Source organism: Papio anubis, chromosome X (assembly GCF_008728515.1).
Source record: "Papio anubis isolate 15944 chromosome X, Panubis1.0, whole genome shotgun sequence".
Taxonomy (NCBI): Eukaryota; Metazoa; Chordata; class Mammalia; order Primates; family Cercopithecidae; genus Papio; species Papio anubis.
The window spans coordinates 74,709,121-74,727,843 of NC_044996.1; the positions used below are offsets into that span (position 1 = coordinate 74,709,121).

An 18,723-nucleotide genomic window follows, 5' to 3' on the forward strand; every position below is an offset into this window, starting at 1 on the left:
ACATGTATGAATCTTGAAGACAATATGCTAAGTGATCTAAGCCAGTCTGAAAAGGACAAATATTACATGATTCCTATTATGAGGTTCCTAGAGTAGTGAAATTTGTAGAGACATAAAATAGAATGGTGTTTGCCAGGGTCTGTAGGTAAGGGGAAATAGGGAGTGTGAGAGAACAGATAACTCCACGGGACTTCCCAGAGTGCTCCATGTTGTATGGGAATTATGTCTGTCTCATACAGATCTGTATCATTGAAGACAGGTTCATTACTACCCATTTTTGTATACTCTTTGTCTAGCACCAAGCTAGACATGTGGTAGGTCCGTAGTAAATACTTGTTGAACTGGTAAGGAAATAAATTACCCTTATCTGGATCTTCCCTAGTTTTTTTATACAGAGAGTGATGCCCCAGTTAGGCATTTTCCTAGGTATATACTTGCACTTTTTATCTTTCTCATTGCCCCGCTTTCTTTGTTTCTAGAGTCACTTATTGGCATATCTTTAACATATATTTGTGTATTTTTACATTTGACTGTAGTTAAATATAAGCTTAAATATATATTTTTTCTATTATCACTATAAATTTTATTAGATTCTATGTTCTGGCAGTTTTTCATTATTGAAAAACCTATGTTACAAAAATATGCCAATATACTACCATCAATAAATGGAAAATGCTTATTTTAATGTGTATTGTAACTGCATTTTCTTCATCTTTCATGGGTAAAAACAGTTGTCATTGTTTTCGTCCATAATTTTTTGACCACTAATAGGGTTGTACTTTTTTTTTATATGCTTGCTAGTTTATTTCTGATTTTGTAAATTATCTTTAGCAAATGTTTACTTATCAGATTGGTCTGCTTTCGAGTTACTACTGTTACCACTATCACTACCATTAACACTACCACTGTGTATTGATTACTGAGCAAGATTTAAGGGGTACTACAGGAAATCATGGTGTGGAAGAGGATCAAACACATATATTATGTGCCGTAATAGAGGCAGGTGTAATTTGTCATGGGATCTTGAGTGATAATATTAAGTACTCAGTAAGCTTTTAATTACCGTGTGACAGGCACCATTCTAAGTAGTTTTTAAAATATTATCTCATTTAATCCTCATAACAACCCTATGCAATAGGTACTCTGATTATCTTCATTTTACAGATAAAGAAACTGAGGCACAAGGAGTTTAATTACTTGCCATAAGTGAAAATGTTAGTAAATGGTGAAACTGAGATTAAACTCAGGGAGTGTCACTCCAAAGTCTGTGTTCTTAACTACTAACCTATAGTGACTCTATCAGTTTTTAAGTGTTGGATTCATCGAGGTGGTATTAGAGATATTCATTTGCATTATAATAAAAGGTGAGTATGTTGAAATGCTTTTTAAAATAGTCATATAATTTTCCATTCATTTATGATTGTTTGTTTTAATAATTATCCTGTTCAAGTGAACAATTAATGCAAATGTGACTCCAGCCTCTTACCTTTTTATCCAACTATCCATCTCAAATTCTTTTTTCCTTGGATGTGTATGCCTTTTTTTCTAACTGGAAAAAAGAAACATAAATAAAATGACTTTCATAAGCATTAATGAATTTTTAACAAGGAAATTCTGGATTTTCTGTATCAGTGAAGATATAGGTAAGAAACATGTGGAAAAGCATCTTTTTTTTGACTAATGTACTAAATTTAAAGAGCTTGCTGGAAAGACATAAATAAATCTCAGTTTTGTTAACTTTTATTTTAAGGCTCTGGGGCATGATAGAATTTTGCTTGGATGGGAAATAGTAGCATTGTGTTTACAGTTAAATAATTAGAATAGAAATTATGTATGATAAAATATAAAAATGTCATATGCCCTTAATCTCTTGGTATTTTAGTATCAGTGCACGTCTTGGGTAAAATTTCACCTCACTTCTTCCTGGTATAGATTAAACAACAAAAAAAAACTTTCCCTCACTGTCTAAAATTGTCATGTCATATCGTTAACTCATAAAGTTGTACTCCTTTACAGACACACATACACACACACCACTTTTGAAATGGAAACATACACTGAAATTTGTGTATACCCCATAGAATAATTTTTGGCACATAGTAGGCATTCAGTAAGTATTTGTTCAGTGAATGAATAAAGGTATTCTTTATCTCTGATTTTTATTTGATCATTATCAAGTTGTTGATAAGGAGAAAAACATGGCCATTTACAGATACAACTAAAAGCATGCCTCATGAACAAAATATAAGTTTAATCATATTCTTTTGACAGTTTTATGGATTCTAATCAAGGAAACCCTTTTAAGAAATTCTCGTGTAGATGAAATAGGTTTTAAAAATACCTGTGCTCATCACTATCTATTTCAATGAAATCTGTGGTGAATTTATTTGTAATATAATTATTCCTTGATTAAGAAAAGTATATAATGTATTTTGCTATGCAAATAGAATGTATATAACCTACTTTTAAATGATGAGCAAGGTGGAAAATCTGTTCTTACTAGTAAGCAGAGTGATATATCAAATTCCTTTTGTGTTCTTTTGTTAAATTTTCAGGTGAGGGGAAGTGGCTTCGAAACATTGACTATTACCGTTTAGATGGTTCCACTACTGCACAGTCAAGGAAGAAGTGGGCTGAAGAATTTAACGATGAAACTAATGTGAGGTAGGAAAAATCTTCTGTATATATAGAAACATTAAAATAATTAATTTTAAAATTTACATACAGTAAATTTCAATATTTTTATTGTGTATTTGAATGTTTTTAGCAAATGCAAGATACAGTCAGGATGCAAAACAGTGTCATCACTCCCTACCCACTGAATTCAGTTATGGAATCATATAACTTGTAGCCTTTTGAGTCTTATTTCTTTCACTTAGTGAAAGTGATTTGAGGATCACCTACGTTGTTGCATATACCAATACTTTTTAAAAATTGTTGTATAGTCTTCCATTATAGGGATATATCACAGTTTGTTTAGCTACTTCCGCTTGAGGGGCATTTGAGTTGTTTCCAGGTTTTGGAATTAAAATCAAAGCTGCTCTAAGCTTTCATGTTCAAGTTTGTGTGTGAACATAAGTATTTACTTAAATGAAACGAAATCCTAGGATTGTGACTGCTGGGTCATATACTAAGTTTACATTTATCTTTGTAAGAAACTATCAAGCAGTTTTCCAAAGTGACTGTAAAATTTTGCATTCCCACCAGCAGTTGTATGAGAGTTCCAGTTTCCTTACATTCTTGTCTGTATGTGGTATTGTCATTTTTTAAAAAAACTATTTTACTCATTCTAATGTATGTGTAATGGTATCTCTTGTGATTTTAATTTGCTGTTCCCTAATGATAAATGATGTTGAGCATCTTTTCATGTGCTTATTGACCATTTTAATGTCGTTAACTGTAGATACAAGGCATTTTGTGTGTGTATTGTTGATATTGTTTTAAGCTGTTACTAATTGACAAAATCAAACTACATTTGGAAAGGAAAAGTTTTATCTATAGTCACATGTTGCTTAACAACCAGTATACATTCTGAGAAATGCATCATTAGGCAATTTTGTCACTATGCAAATATCACAGAGTATACTGTACACCAGTAGGCTTTCTATGATATAGCTTATTGCTCCTAGGTTGCAAAACTGTACGGCATGTTACTGTACTGAATACTGTAGGCAATTGGAACACAATGGTATTTGTGTATGTAACATATCTAAACATAGAAAAGATACAGTAAAAATATGTATTATAATCTTATGAGATTGCCTTTGCATATGCTGTCTGTTATTGACCAAAACATTATGTGGCACATGACTATAGATACATCTAAACATATGCACATATGCATACATATACACATACACAAATGTAAGAAAGCATGGCATTTAAGAAAAAGATAAAAGAGATGGGAGTTAGTTTAATAGAAAGATGGCTGAAGTATGCCTTAATAAATATTTTAAACTACAGAGAATATTATACTGTTTGTTTAAAACATGTTTTAATTTTAGCAGCATCATGAACTAAACCTAGGCTTAAGGCTAGAGAAATTTCAGTTACATTTTAGAAAGATTATTAATTATTGAAAACCTGTAGCCTAAGAGAGCTTACAAAGGGATGATTTGAATACAGTTAAATTATAAATGTATATGATTGATTATATAACTGCTTAAAGAATAAATACATTTTTATATTCTGTTTTCCATGTTTAAACAAATTATTATTTGTGCATGAGTGTGAAGAAGTAATTTTATTGAGTAACCCAAATTTTTCAAACATAATCTAAACCTTTGGCTTGCTCGGTTTCCCAAATTTTAAAATATGACAGTGGCATATAATCTGTCACATGACATTTGTACTTGATGACTAGTAGAGAAAAACATTGAAATTTAGATGTTGAGCTGTCAGCTTGGCTAACTCACTAGTGAATTACCCCTAAACATATGCCAAAAAGCATCTCATTCAAATTCATGCTTCAGGCATATACTGGTTGAGTATTTCTTATCCAAAATGCTTGGGGATGCTAGGGGCCAGAAGCATTTCAGATATGGGATTTTTTTGTCAGATTTTTGAATATTTGTATTATATTCTTACCTGTTGAGCATCCCAAATCTGAAAATCCAAAATCCAAAATGCCCCAATGAGCATTTTCTTTGGAGAATTTAGGATTTCAGACTTACGGATTTGGGATGCTCAACCTGTACATGTATATTATGGATTTGGGGAGTTGCTCTTGAGTAGCTGAACCCATATACATGAAACCCACAAATGTTATGCTGTCTCTAAAAATCCACAAACAAACAGAAAATGAAACAAAAAACAAAATGAAAAGAGCAAAGAAAAAATCCACAAATGTTTTAGATTATATCTCTGTATATTCTAATTTTTCATGACTCAGTAATTTTCAATAAATAGGATATCAATATAATCCTTATTTATGCCAAAACAATCTGAAGGACACATTAAAATAAACTTTAAGATAGTGACCATTTCTAACGTTGTTTTGTGTGACCTGGAAGTAGTTTTCAGCCGTCTCAGAGTGCCTGGTTAGCTTGATACTATTTTTGGTTTGTTTGTCTCACTTTTAATTTAGAAATGATTATAGATTCACCTGAACTTGCAAGTACAGAAAGGTCCTGTGAACCCTTTGCCTAATTTTCCCCAATGGTTAAATCTTATGTACTTATATTTCAATATCAAAACTAAGTAGTTGGCAGTGTTTCAATGTTTGCATATATCGTTTTTCCACACGTACACAATCAAGATACAGAAATATGCCATCACCACAAAGCTCTCTCTCTCACTACTCTTTTATAGTCACAGCCATTTTTACTGCCAACCTTGTCACTAACCTTAACCCCTGACAATGACTAATTTATGCTCCATCTCTATTATTTTGTCATATTAAGACTGTCATAAAAATGGCATCATTCTCTATATGTGACCTCTTGAGATTGGCTTTTTTCACTCAGCTTAATACCCTTGAATTCCATCCAAGTTATCACATGTATCAATAGTTTGTTCCTTTTTATTACAGAGTAGTATTCCATGGAATGGATGTACCACAGATGTTTTTTTTTTTTTTTTTTTTTTTTGAGACGGAGTCTCGCTCTGCCGCCCAGGCTGGAGTGCAGTGGCCGGATCTCAGCTCACTGCAAGCTCTGCCTCCCGGGTTCACGCCATTCTCCTGCCTCAGCCTCCCGAGTAACTGGGACTACAGGCGCCCGCCACTGCGCCCGGCTAGTTTTTTGTATTTTTTAGTAGAGACGGGGTTTCACCGTGTTAGCCAGGATGGTCTCGATCTCCTGACCTTGTGATCCGCCCGTCTCGGCCTCCCAAAGTGCTGGGATTACAGGCTTGAGCCACCGCGCCCGGCCCACAGATGTTTAATCATTCGCTTATTGCAGGACATTTTCATTTTGTCCAGGTTTGGCTATTATAAATAAAGCTGCTGTGAACACTGTGTTCCAGATTTTTATGTGCACCTAAGTTTTCATTTCTCTAGGATAAGTGCCCAGGTGTGCTGTGGCTAGGTCATATGGTAAGGTGTCTTACTTTTTTAGGAAACTGCCAAACTCTCATTTAGAATGACCGTACCATTGTCTAGTCTTACCAGCAATGTGTGAGAAATAAGTTTCTCTACATCCTCACCAGCATTTGGTATTATCACTATTTTTTATTTTAGGTGTTCTGGTAGGTATGTAGTAGTATCTTATTGTGGTCTTAATTTGCAGTTTCCTAACAACCAGTTATATTGAGCATCTTATGTGTTTATTTGCCATCAAATATTGTATATCCTCTTGGGTGAAAATCCCTTTATGTCTTTTTGTCCATTTTCTTATTGGATTGCTTGTTTTTTTATTGTAGGTTTTGAGAGTTCTTTATATAATCTAGATATGCGTCCTTTGTCAGATACATGGTTTGCAAATATTTCCTGCCAGTTTATGGCTTGTTTTTTCATCCCCTTCACAGGGTCTTTCAGAGAACAAAGATTTTAATTTTGATGAAATCTAGTTTATCAATGTTTGCTTCTTTGTTTTGATCATGCTTCTGGTGTCAAGTCTAAGAACTCTTCCTCAAAGCCCTAGGTCTTGAAGATTTTCTCCTGTGTTGTGTTTTACAAGTTTTATAATTTTACCTTTTATGTTTAAGTCCATGGTTTATTGAGTTAATTTTTTATAAGGTGTGAAGTTTAAAGATTCTTATTTTTGACTGTGGATGTTCAATTGCTGCAGCATCATTTGTTGAAAAAAGCTATCTGTGGTAGTGCACAGTGGCTCATACTTGTAATCCTAGTGCTTTGGGAGGCTGAACCCAGGAATTCAAGACCAGCCTAAGCAACAGAGTGAGACCCTGTCTCCAAAAATAAAAAAATTACCCAGGCATGGTGATGCACACCAGTAGTCCCAGCTACTCTGGAGGCTGATGTGGGAGGATCACTTGAGATCAGGAGGTCGGGGCTGCAGTGAGCCATGATTGTGCCATTTCACTCCAGCCTGGGCGACAGAGGAAGACCCTGTCTCAAAATAAATAAATAAATAAAAAGAACAAAGAAAAAACCATCCTTCCTTTACTGAACTGGTTTTGTACCTTTGTGAAAAATCAGTTGGCTATCCTTGTGTTCGGCTGTTTTTCAGTTTGCTATTCTATTCCTTTATTCCATATGTCTTTCTCTGCATCATTACTACATAGTCTTGATTACTATAGCTGTGTAGTAAGCACATTGAATGATTCTTCCCACTTTGTTCTACCTTTCACAGATTGTTTTAGCTAATTTTTTATATGAATTTTAGAATAATCTTGTCTAAATCTACAAAAGTTTTGCAATAATTTTAATAGGAATTTTATTAAGCCTGTTACTAATTTGGAGAGAATTGATATCATTTTTCAATTGTAATACTTTTAGCAGCAGAGAATTGATAACTTTATTGAGTTTTCTGATCAGTGAACTCAGTGTATGTCTCCATTAATGTTGATCTTTGATTCCTTCCATCAGTGTTTTGTAGTTTTAAGTATACAGGTCCTGTAGGTCTTTTGTTAGATTTACACCCAGGTATTTCTCTTTTTTTTAGCTATTGTAAATGATACTATATTTTTAACTTTTGTTTCCATGTGTTCATTGCTCAAATATAGAAATGCAGTTGGTTTTTGTGTTAATCTTTTGTCTGTAAACTTGCTGACTTGATTTGTTCTAGGAGTTTGTTTTATAGATTTCTTGGGATTTTCTAAGACCATTATACTATCTGCAAGTAGGGATAGTTTTATTTCTTCTTTTATGATCTATACGCCGTTTGTTTCCTTTTCTTGTCTTACTGCAAGAAAAGTCTCTAACTGTAATTGTGAATTTGTCTGTTTCTCCTTTAAGTTATGTCAGATTTTGCTTCTGATATTTTCAGCTCTGTTTATTATGTACGTTTAATATTGCTGTGTCCCTCCCTATACCTCATACTGGTTAAAACTTAAGAGTAATATAGTTAGTAGCAATGGTGAGAGTGGATATCCTTACCTTCTTCCTGATCTTAGGAGAAAAGCATTCTGTCTTCATTAACTATGTTGTTAGCTGTAAGGTTGTTTTTTTGGGTCGGGGGGTTGTTTTTGTTTTGAGACAAGGTCTCTGTCTATCACCATGAGTGGAATTCTGTGGTGTGATCGTACCTCACTGCAGCCTCAAACTCCTAGGTTCAAGGGATCCTCCTGCCTCAGCCTCTTTGAGTAGGAATGCACAGCCATGCTGTACTTTTTTTGTAATTACTCTTCATCAAGTTGAGGCGGTTCCCCTCTATTCTTAATTTTCTCAGAGTTTTTATGATGAATGGGTGTTTACATTTGTCAAATGCTTTTTCTGCCTCAGTATCATCTGTTTTGTCTTCTTAATCTGTTAATATGGTATGCTATGTAGATTGGTTTTTGAATACTGAACCAACCTTTCATGCCTGGAATAAAACTCCACTTGATCATAAGGATAATTGTTTTTATATAGTACTTGGTTCTGTTTGCTAATATTTTGTTGAGAGATATTTATGAGAGTTACTGTTATATATTCAGTTGTTTTCGTTGTCTGGTTTTGGTATCAGGTTAATATTGACCTCATAAAATAAGTCAGTAATTGTTTTCTCTTCTATTTTCTGACAAAGATTATGGGGATTTGTGTTAATCTTAAATGTTTGGTAAAATTTGCCAGTGAAACTAGTTCTGGCCTTGAAGATTTCTTTTTTGAGGAGTTTAGAAAGCACTAATTAAATTTCCTCAGTAGTTTTAGGATTATTCAAATGATCTATTTTATATTGAATGACTTGTGGTAGTTTGTGCTTTTGTAAGAGTTGGTTCATTTCATTGTAATTTCAAATGTATGTGTAGAATTGTTCATAGCATTTTCTTAATATCCTTTTCATGTCTTTAGGGTCTATAGTGATAGCTTCTGTTTCACTTGTGATACTGGTAATTTGTGTGTTTTCTTTTTATTAGTCTTGCTAGAGGTTTGTCAATTTCATTAATTGTTACAAATAACTAGTGTTTTATTCCCTTGATTTTCTTTTTTTTTTTTTTTTTTTCCTATTTTAATTTCATCTTGCTTTTGGTTTGTTTTGCTCTTACTGTTCTACTTTCGGGAGGTAGAAGCTTAGATTACTAATTTGATTTGAGGCTTTTTTTCTTTTCTAATGTAAGCATTTAGTGTTACAGATTTCCCTTTCAGCACTGCTTTAGTTATACAAACTTCGATATGTTATATTTTCATTTAGTTCAGTATATTTTTATTTTAGAATTCATCTTTGACTCATAGCTAGAAGCATGTTGTTTAATTTCCATGCATTTGGAGGTTCCCATTATTTTTCTTTTGTGGATTTCTAGTTTAATTCAATTATGTTCAGGAAATATAATCTGTATAATTTCAATTCTTTTAAGTTTGTTGTGCTTTGTTTTATGCCCTGAGTAGACTGGCCCTTGAAGAGCATATGTACTCTGCTGTTGTTGGGTGAGTGTTCTATAAATATTGATTAGATTTTGTTCTTCGATAAGGTTCTTGTGTTCTTCTTTACTTTTGCTGATTTTTTTTGTCTATATGGTTATCAGTTTTTGAGAGGAAGGTTGAAATCTCCAACTATAATTGTGGATTTTTCTGTTTCTCCTTCAGTTCTATCAGGTTTTACTTCTGATATTTTCAGCTCTGTTGTTTATTATGCACGTTTAGTATTGCTGTGCCCCTCTCTATCCCTCATAATCTTCTTTGCTCTGAAATCTATTTTATCTGATACTGATATAACCACTCTTGTTTTATTTTGATTGGTGTTTACATGGTATATAGTTTTTCATCCTTTTACTTCAACTCACCTATGTTGTTTTATTTGAAGTGAGTTTCTTGTAAACAGCATGTGGTTGGGTCATGTTTTTTGTTTTATTTTTTATCCACTCAATCTTTCTTTTAAATGATGTATGTGGACCGTTTATATTTAGTGTAGGGCTTCAGTCTACCATTTTATTTTTTTGCTCAATTTGTTCTCTTTCATTCTATTTTCTTTTGTTTATGATTTCTTTTTCCTCCTTTCCTGTGGGTTAGTTTTATATTTTTGAAATTCTATTTTGATTAATCTATAGTTTTTTTAGTGTTTCTCTTTGTATAGCTTTGATAGTGGTTGCTGTAGGTGTTACATCATACATATACACACACTTATTACAGTCTACTGGTGTCATTTTGGCAGTTTAATTGACGTGCAGAAACCTTAACTCTTTATATCCTTTTGATTCCCTTTTTATAATATGACTGTCTCAAGTGTTTAACCATATCAGTCAGTGTAATTATTCTTTCTTCAACCATAGAATATAATTTAGAAAACACAACCAGAGGAAAGTGTTGTATTGACTCATATTTATTATTTGCTGTTTTCATTGTTACTTCTCCCTAACGTTTCAGTAATCCTTCTTTTATCATTTCCTTTATATTTACAGAACTTATTTTAGCCATTCCTTTTTTTTTTTTTTTTTTTTAAGCAGGGTCTTGCTCTGTCACTCAGGCTGGCATACAGTGGTACAATCTTGGCTCACTGCAGCTTGACCTCCCAGGCTCTAGCCATCCTCCCTCCTCAGCGTCCCAAGTAGCTGGGACTACAGGTGCACACCACCACACCTGGCTAATTTCTGTATTTTTTGTAGAGATGGGGTTGTACCATGTTTCCCAGGCTGGTCTTGAACTCCTGAGCTCAAGTGATCCGCCTGCTTTGGCCTCCCAAAGTGCTGAGATTACAGGCCTGAGCCACTACGCCTGGCCTATCCATTCTTTAACAGCAAGTCTGCTGGCAACAAATGATTCCCCCTTCATTCTTTTTTTTTTTTTTTTTGAGACGGAGTCTCACTCTGTTGCCCAGGCTGGAGTGCAGTGGCCGGATCTCCGCTCCCCGCAACCCCCACCTCCCAGGTTCATGCAATTCTCCTGCCTCAGCCTCGTGGGGAGCGTGTGTGGTCTCGGCGCCCCGCCAGGCTAGTTTTTTTGTATTTTTTTAGTAGAGACGGGGTTTCACCATGTTAGCCAGGATGGTCTCGATCTCCTGACCTCGTGATCTGCCCATCTCGGCCTCCCAAAGTGCTGGGATTACAGGCTTGAGCCACCGCGCCCGGCCTCCCCTTCATTCTTGAATGGTATTTCAGCTGGATGTAGATTTCTGGGTTGGCAATTCTTTCCTTTCAGTACTTGAAAAATATGTGTCACTACCTTCTTGCCTCCCTGGTTTCTTACGAGAAACTTGCTGTTTGAATTGTTTTTTCCCCTTAGATAAGGTGTTGTTTTTCTCTTCTTTCAAGATTATTTTGGCCGGGCGCGGTGGCTCAAGCCTGTAATCCCAGCACTTTGGGAGGCCGAGATGGGCGGATCACGAGGTCAGGAGATCGAGACCATCCTGGCTAACACGGTGAAACCCCGTCTCTACTAAGAAATACAAAAAATAGCCGGGCGAGGTGGCGGGCGCCTGTAGTCCCAGCTACTCGGGAGGCTGAGGCCGGAGAATGGCGTGAACCCGGGAGGCGGAGCTTGCAGTGAGCTGAGATCCGGCCACTGCACTCCAGCCTGGGCTACAGAGCGAGACTCCGTCTCAAAAAAAAAAAAAAAAAAAAAAGATTATTTTTCTGCGTTTTCGGAAGATGACTGATATATCTTGTCATGGATTTGTTTGGGTTTATCCTGTTTGTGGTTCATTCAACTACTTAAACCTGCAGATTTATGTTTCTTAATGCATATTGGTAATTTTCAGTCATTATTTCTTTTGAATTTCAGCCCCTCCTCCTTTCTCCTCTTCCTTTAGGACTCTAATGACAAAAATGTTAAATCTTTTGTTATAGTCCCATGGATACATGAGTTTCTTTTCCATTCCATTTTTCTCTGTTGTTCAGATTAGGCCATTTCTGTTGTTTAGTCTTCAAAGTCACCAAATCTTCTGCTCTCTGCATTCTACTCAACTCACTCTGAGTTTTTAATTTCTGTTTTATTTTTCAGTTCTAATTTTTTTTTTTTTTTGGAGACAGGGTCTCACTCTTGCCCAAGCTGGAGTGCATTGGCAAGATCTCAGCTCACTGCAGACTCCACCTTCCAGATTCAAGCAATTCTCATGCCTCAGCCACCCAAGTAGCTGGGATTACAGGCATGCACCACCACACCCAGCTAACTTTTGTGTTTTTAGTACAGACAGGGTTTCACCACGTTGGCCAGACTGGTTTGGAACTCCTGATCTCAAGTAATCTGCCTGCCTTTGCCTCCCACTGTGCTGGGATTACAGGCCTGAGCTGCCGTGGCCAGCCTAAAATTTTCATTTGGTTCTTTTTTTATGTCTTCTGTTTCTTTGCTGAGAATATTTGTTTCATTTATCTCAGGTATGTTAATAATTGCTTATGAGGCATTTTTATAATGACTACTTTAAAAATCCTTGTCAGACAATTCTAACATTTATGTCATCTCAGTGTTGGTGTCTGTTGATTGTCTTTTCTCATTGAACTTGAGATTTTTCTGGTTCTTATTATGAAAAAGTTCTTCTGTTTAAACTGGGCATATTGGTTACTATATCATGAGATGCTGGATTTTGTTTAAATCTTTTGTTATAGTAGGCATCTTCTGACAAATGTTTTGGCAGGGCTTGAGGTACCCTACCACATTTTTGCCAGTTGATAGTGGGAGTTCAGTCTCCTCACTGGGCCTCTACTGGTATTACCTTGGCTGGGTTGGGGGACAGAGGCTCAAGATTACCTGTTTACCTCTTTCCAGATGGCCTCCACTCACAGGGGGTGACTCATTAGTTACTGGATGGTGGTATAATTCCAGTAGGAAGGGAAGGGGTTTTCTTGTAACTCCTGGGTGTGGGTGGATGTATTGTTTCCCTACATGGCCTTCATTGACACTGTTAGATCATAGGGAGGACCTTGTTAAATCAGACTTCTCTGACCCCACCCTGGCAGTGCCTTGTTATAACTTAGTTACAGTAGAAGGATGAGGTTCAGCTACAGTTTTTGCTGTACTGTTTGGTTGGAATTGAGTGGTTATCCTAACGTTTTCTGTCTTGCTATGCTGCCCCTTTCCTGGTCCTGTGGCTGGAGGGTTGGCTTTTCTTGGAGATTTTTTTGACAGCACCTTCTGGAGTTCTTCAGCAACCAATCTAGGATACATGAGGCAGAAAGAAAGTCTATAACATTGGGCTCGGTGGCTCACACGTGTAATCCCAGCGTTTTGGGAAGTCGAGGCAGGAGGATCACTTGAGCCCAGGAATTGAAAACCAGCCTGGGCAACATAGTGAGACCCTGTCTGCACAAAAAATTTAAAAATTAGCTGGGTGCATTAGTGCATTTCTGTAGTCCCAGCTACTTGGGAGGCTGAGGTGAGAGGAGTGCTTGAGCCCAGCAGGTCAAGGCTGCATTGAGCTGTGATCATGCAATTGCACTCCACTGTGGGTGACAATTCAAGACCCTGTCTCAAAAAAAATAAGATTTTAAAAATAAAAAGGTAGCCCATGAAACTCAGTACCACATTATCCTTTATATCCTGAGGGCCCTACCCATCTGCCTCATCCTTCTCACTTTTCAGAGCTGCCTTCTGTCCCTTGTATATATATATAAGATTGGTAATTTGGGCTTCATTAAAATTAAGGACTTCTGTTCACCAAAGGTGTGATAGTTAATTTTATGTGTCAGTTTGACTGGGCTAAGAGATGCCCATGCAGCTGATAAAACATTTCTGGATATGTCTGTGAGGGTGCTCCTGAAAGGGCATTTGAATTAGTAGACTGAGTAAAGAAGATTGCCCTCATCAGTGTGAGTGGGCATCATCCTATCCATTGAGGGCCTGAATTGACCAAAAATGCAGAAGAAGGGCAGATTTGCTCTCTCTCTTTGAGCTGGGACATCCATCTTATCAAGCCCTTGGAGATTGGTAATCGTGGTTCTTCAGCCTTCAGACTCAGACAGACTAGGACTTACACCAACTGCCCCCACCCACAGCCTAGGGCTGCCTGATTTTCAGTCCTTTGAACTGGGACCAGGATTTATACAGTTAGCTCCCTGGTTTTGCAGCTTGTGAACAGCACATTGTAGCACTTTGCAGCTTCCATAATCACAGTGAGGCAAATCTCGTAATATGTCTGCACGCATGCACACACACACACACACGCGCATGTACACAGAAGTTCTAAACTCCTGTTGGTTCTGTTTCTCTGGAAAACCCTGACTAATACAAATGTCATTTCACATTAAGAGTGTAAAGGCAAGTCACGAAGTTGGAGAAGCTGTTCCCAATATATACATCTAAAAAGGTCTCATCCAGGATATATAAAGAACTCTTAAAAATCAGTAGGGTAAACTAGACAACCCAATGGAAAAATGGGCAAAACTTGAACAGGACTTTACAAAAGATGATATCCGAATGGCCAGTAAATGTATGAAAGCATGGTGATCCTTGGGCCGGGCACGGTGGCTCAAGCCTGTAATCCCAGCACTTTGGGAGGCCGAGACGGGCGGATCACGAGGTCAGGAGATCGAGACCATCCTGGCTAACACAGTGAAACCCCGTCTCTACTAAAAATACAAAAACTTAGCCGGGCGAGGTGGCAGGCGCCTGTAGTCCCAGCTACTCGGGAGGCTGAGGCAGGAGAATGGCGGGAACCCGGGAGGCGGAGCTTGCAGTGAGCTGAAATCCGGCCACTGCACTCCAGCCTGGGTGACAGAGTGAGACTCCGTCTCAAAAAAAAAAAAAAAAAAAAAAAAAAGAAAGCATGGTGATCCTTATTAATCATCAAAGAAATTCAAGTTAAAAATGGTTTTGACAAAAGATGCAAAAGCAATTAAATGGAGAGAGCATAGCCTTTTCAAAAACTGGTATTGAAACAATTAGACTTTCATAGGCCAAAAACACCTTTACTGAAGCCTTACCCATATTTTAAAAAATCAAGTCAAAATGCATCATAAATCTAAATGTAAAACTATTATACTTGTATAAGAAAACAGAAGAAAATCTTCTGCATCTAGGGTTAGGCAGAGTTCTTAGTCATGATACCAAAGGCATATAATCCATTAAACAAAAAATCAATAATTAGACTTAATCAAAATTAAAAACTTTTGGCTGTGAAAGACTCTTAGGGAAAGGAAAAGACAACTTACAGACTTGGAGAAAATATTTGCAATTTGCATATTTAACAAAGGAATCATTCAGAATGTATAAAGAACTCTCAGAAAGAAAACAACCCAGTTAGTAAATGGGCAAAGGACTTGAACTGACAGTTCTCTGAGGAAGGCTATGCAAATAAGCATATGAAAAGATAGCATCACTAGCCATTAGGGAAATGTAATTTAGGTGAGGCTGGTGGCTCAGGCCTGCAATCCCAGGGCTTTGGGAGGCTGAGGTGGGAGTATCACTTGAGGCCACAGATTCAAGACCAGCCTGGGCAACATGGTGAGAATCTATCTCTACAAAAAATTAAATACAATTAGCTGGGCATGGTGGCACATGTCTATAGTCATAGCTACTTAGGAGCTGAGGCAGGAGGATCACTTGAGCCCAGGAATTCGAGGTTGCAGTGAGCTGTGATTGTGCCACTGCACTCCAACCGGGGAGACAGAGTGAGATCCTGTCTCTAGAAACGAAAGAAAAGTGTAATTTAAAACCACATGAGTTGTCACTTCACACCTATCAACATGGCTAAAATAAAAAATAGTGACAACGTTAAATGCTAGTGAGGATATAGAGAAACTAGATCTATCCTACATTACTAGTGGGAATATAAAATGATAACCACCATTCTGGAAAACAATTTGACAGTTCAAAAAAACAAAACTAAACATACTTGTCATATAACCTTGCAATTTGACAGAAGTATAATGATAAAGAACAGATCTGTAGTTGACAGGGTTTAGGGTTAGGGGAAGGGCATGAATACGAAGGGATAACACAAGAAAGGTGTTTCTTTTTTTGTGATAATAGAACAGTTCTGTATCCTGCTTTGGTAATGGTTACATGATTCTACATGCATGATAAAATTTTGTAGAACTATACATCAAACAAAAACTGATGAAACCCAAATGAGCTCTGTACTTGAGTTCATACCAACATCAATTTCCTGGTTTTGACAATGTATTGTTGTTATATAAGTTGTAGGTTACCATTGGAAGCCGAGAGTGAAGGATATATGGGAACTCAACTGGTATAATTTTTGTGAACCTTAAACTGTTTTCGAAGGTTATAATAAAAACAAAAAGACAGTACCATGAGTTGTCAAGGACCTGAACAACTGGAAGCCTCATATACTGCTGGTGGGAATATGAATTGGAATAACTACTTTACAGAACTATTTGTTCAGTTTAGCAGTGCATGTAAATACCCTATGACTCAGCAATTCCACTCTTAGATATGTACCTGACAGAAATGCTTTTATCAAAAGACATGTATAAGATGGTTTATATGAGCACTGTGCAAATAATCCTTTATATTTTAATTATGTTTGTTTTGAGTATATACTTTAATACTAATACTTAGTATTAAGAATATCTAAAAAATGTATTGGGTAGTTTATCTCAATATGGACTTGCATATTGAAGTTATTTAAGGTTTCATGTGTGTTGTGTGTGTATGTATGTCTGTGTGTTTTTTAACCTACATAGTTTATACCATTCTATATGCTTGATTCTTTTGTATAGCTCTATGCCATCTTTTGCTTATGTGGGATAGATATTAATAACTGGAATAATTTTGGACAAGCATTTACCCATATACCTTCAAGTGTGTCCTCTAATTAAAGAAGCTACAGTTTATTCTCTGTAATGAATATGTGTTATAGAGGTATAAAGATGAAACTTGTCATCATAATCCCACTGACCACAGAGAACCACTGTTAACATTGTGTGTATATGTTTTTGTTTTTAATGCATTTGCAATTGTATTTAGTAAGGCTCTATATTCTGCTTTTCTTCCACATAATGTAGTATTTGGATTTTTAATGGTAACATAGCCAGAGTGTAATTTAGTTCTCTATGTTGTACATATTGTTTAATTTTCAACCTTATGCTGCTATAAAATAACACTGTGATAAATACATTTTCTTCAAAATTGGTCAACTTTTGTGATAATTTCTGTAGTCTATATTCATAGATGTGTGGTAGTTCCAAATTGACATAAAATATGAATTTAGTATCTCTATTTATTTTATACCAGGATTTTTCTTTAGTATATAATATGATTGGTAAACTAAATTGTAAACTTTTCCCCATCATTTAAATTTAGAGTTTCTTTGCATTCTAGTGTATAATGAATGCTGTAAATGTAATTAGTATGGCATTTTAGTAATTAATTTTCTTTCATGAAAGAAAAGAAATTTTGTGTTGATTATTGAGAGCTTATTATATTCCAGGGATTTTTGTCACTCTATAAGTTACCAGCAATAAGCAAATTATTAAATTATTGTACAGTCATCCAATGCAATACTATGCAGCTACCAAGCATGATGTTTACCAAGAAATTTGGGGAACTGTTCTTAATACATATTGTATATACAGATATTATCCTGACTGCAAAATTTAAAAAGTACATATTCAGAAAAAAAGAAACCTATAGGAAATATATCATGATTTGAATGGAGGTTGTTTCTGGGGAGTGGAACTGAGGAATTTTTTTCCTTAGAGTTGTTTTTATTTTCAAAAAGTGTTTATCTAATCTTTTTCAAATTAAATTTTCATTAATATCAAAGTAATATATTTACATATTTTTAAAAAACAGATAGTTTTACAAGGCTTCAAATAAAAACCAGTCCCGTGACCAAATCTCTTTCTACCTGTGATTTCTACTTTCTGGAGGTAACCAACTTCAACTCTTGGTAATTCTTACTTACCTACATCCTTTCTAAAGTGTAAGGTAGTAATTTACCACAAGTACATGCACACTTTTCCTCATTTGTTTACCCAGTATAATTTTTCATAATATTTGCCTAAATTAATTTGCAGTGTCTTCTTTATTGTGGCTATGTAAATATTTGTAAGCCACTTGAATACTGTGTTTTTCTTTTTTTGTGTACTTATTTATTATATTTTGCTGAAGTAGTGATTTGTTTTTACCATTTGCTTAGTATTCTATATACCTATCACCAATTCATTTCTAAATTCTACTATAGAAATATTGTAAATCTTGGCCAGGCATGGTAGCACACACCTGTAATCCCAGCACTTTGGGAGGCTGAGGTGGGCAGATTACCTTAGGTCAGGAGTTCAAGACCAGCCTGGCCAACATGGCAAAACCCTATCTCTACTGAAAATACAAAAATTAACCAGGCATGGTGTTGCGCCTGTAATCACAGCTGCTCAGGAGACTGAGGCAGGAGAATCGCTTGAACCTAGGAGGCGGAGGTTGCAGTGAGTTGAGATTGCGCCATTGCACTCCAGCCTGGCTGACAGAGTGAGTCTCTGTCTCAAAAAAAAAAAAAAAAAGAAAGAAAAAAACTATAAATGCTTGTGTTTCAACAAATCAGGTAATCTATCGGTTTCTTTTTTTTTCTTTAGACACACCCTTCCTGGAGCCCTGTGTCTGTCTTCTTGCTCCTGTTTTATCTACCCCAGTACCTTGCATCTATCTAACGTCTCTCCTTATATTCATTATGCTGTATTATAAATGTTCAGTCACTCCTACATATTCACCTACTTTTGCATTGTCCTTCATTTTGATGTACTTAGTGCCCCTAGCTGTACCCAATACAATATAGACTTTGAAGTTAAATATAAATT

At 36.0% G+C, this 18,723-nt stretch overlaps 1 protein-coding gene across 1 annotated transcript in view; it reads left to right on the forward strand.

Annotated features, from left to right (window-relative positions):
• Nucleotides 1-18,723, forward strand: part of ATRX (ATRX chromatin remodeler) — a 281,996-nt gene that overhangs the window by 209,156 nt on the left and 54,117 nt on the right. The window contains 1 exon segment of the mRNA XM_031660872.1: nt 2,556-2,664. Within this exon segment, the coding sequence (XP_031516732.1) occupies nt 2,556-2,664 (109 nt within the window).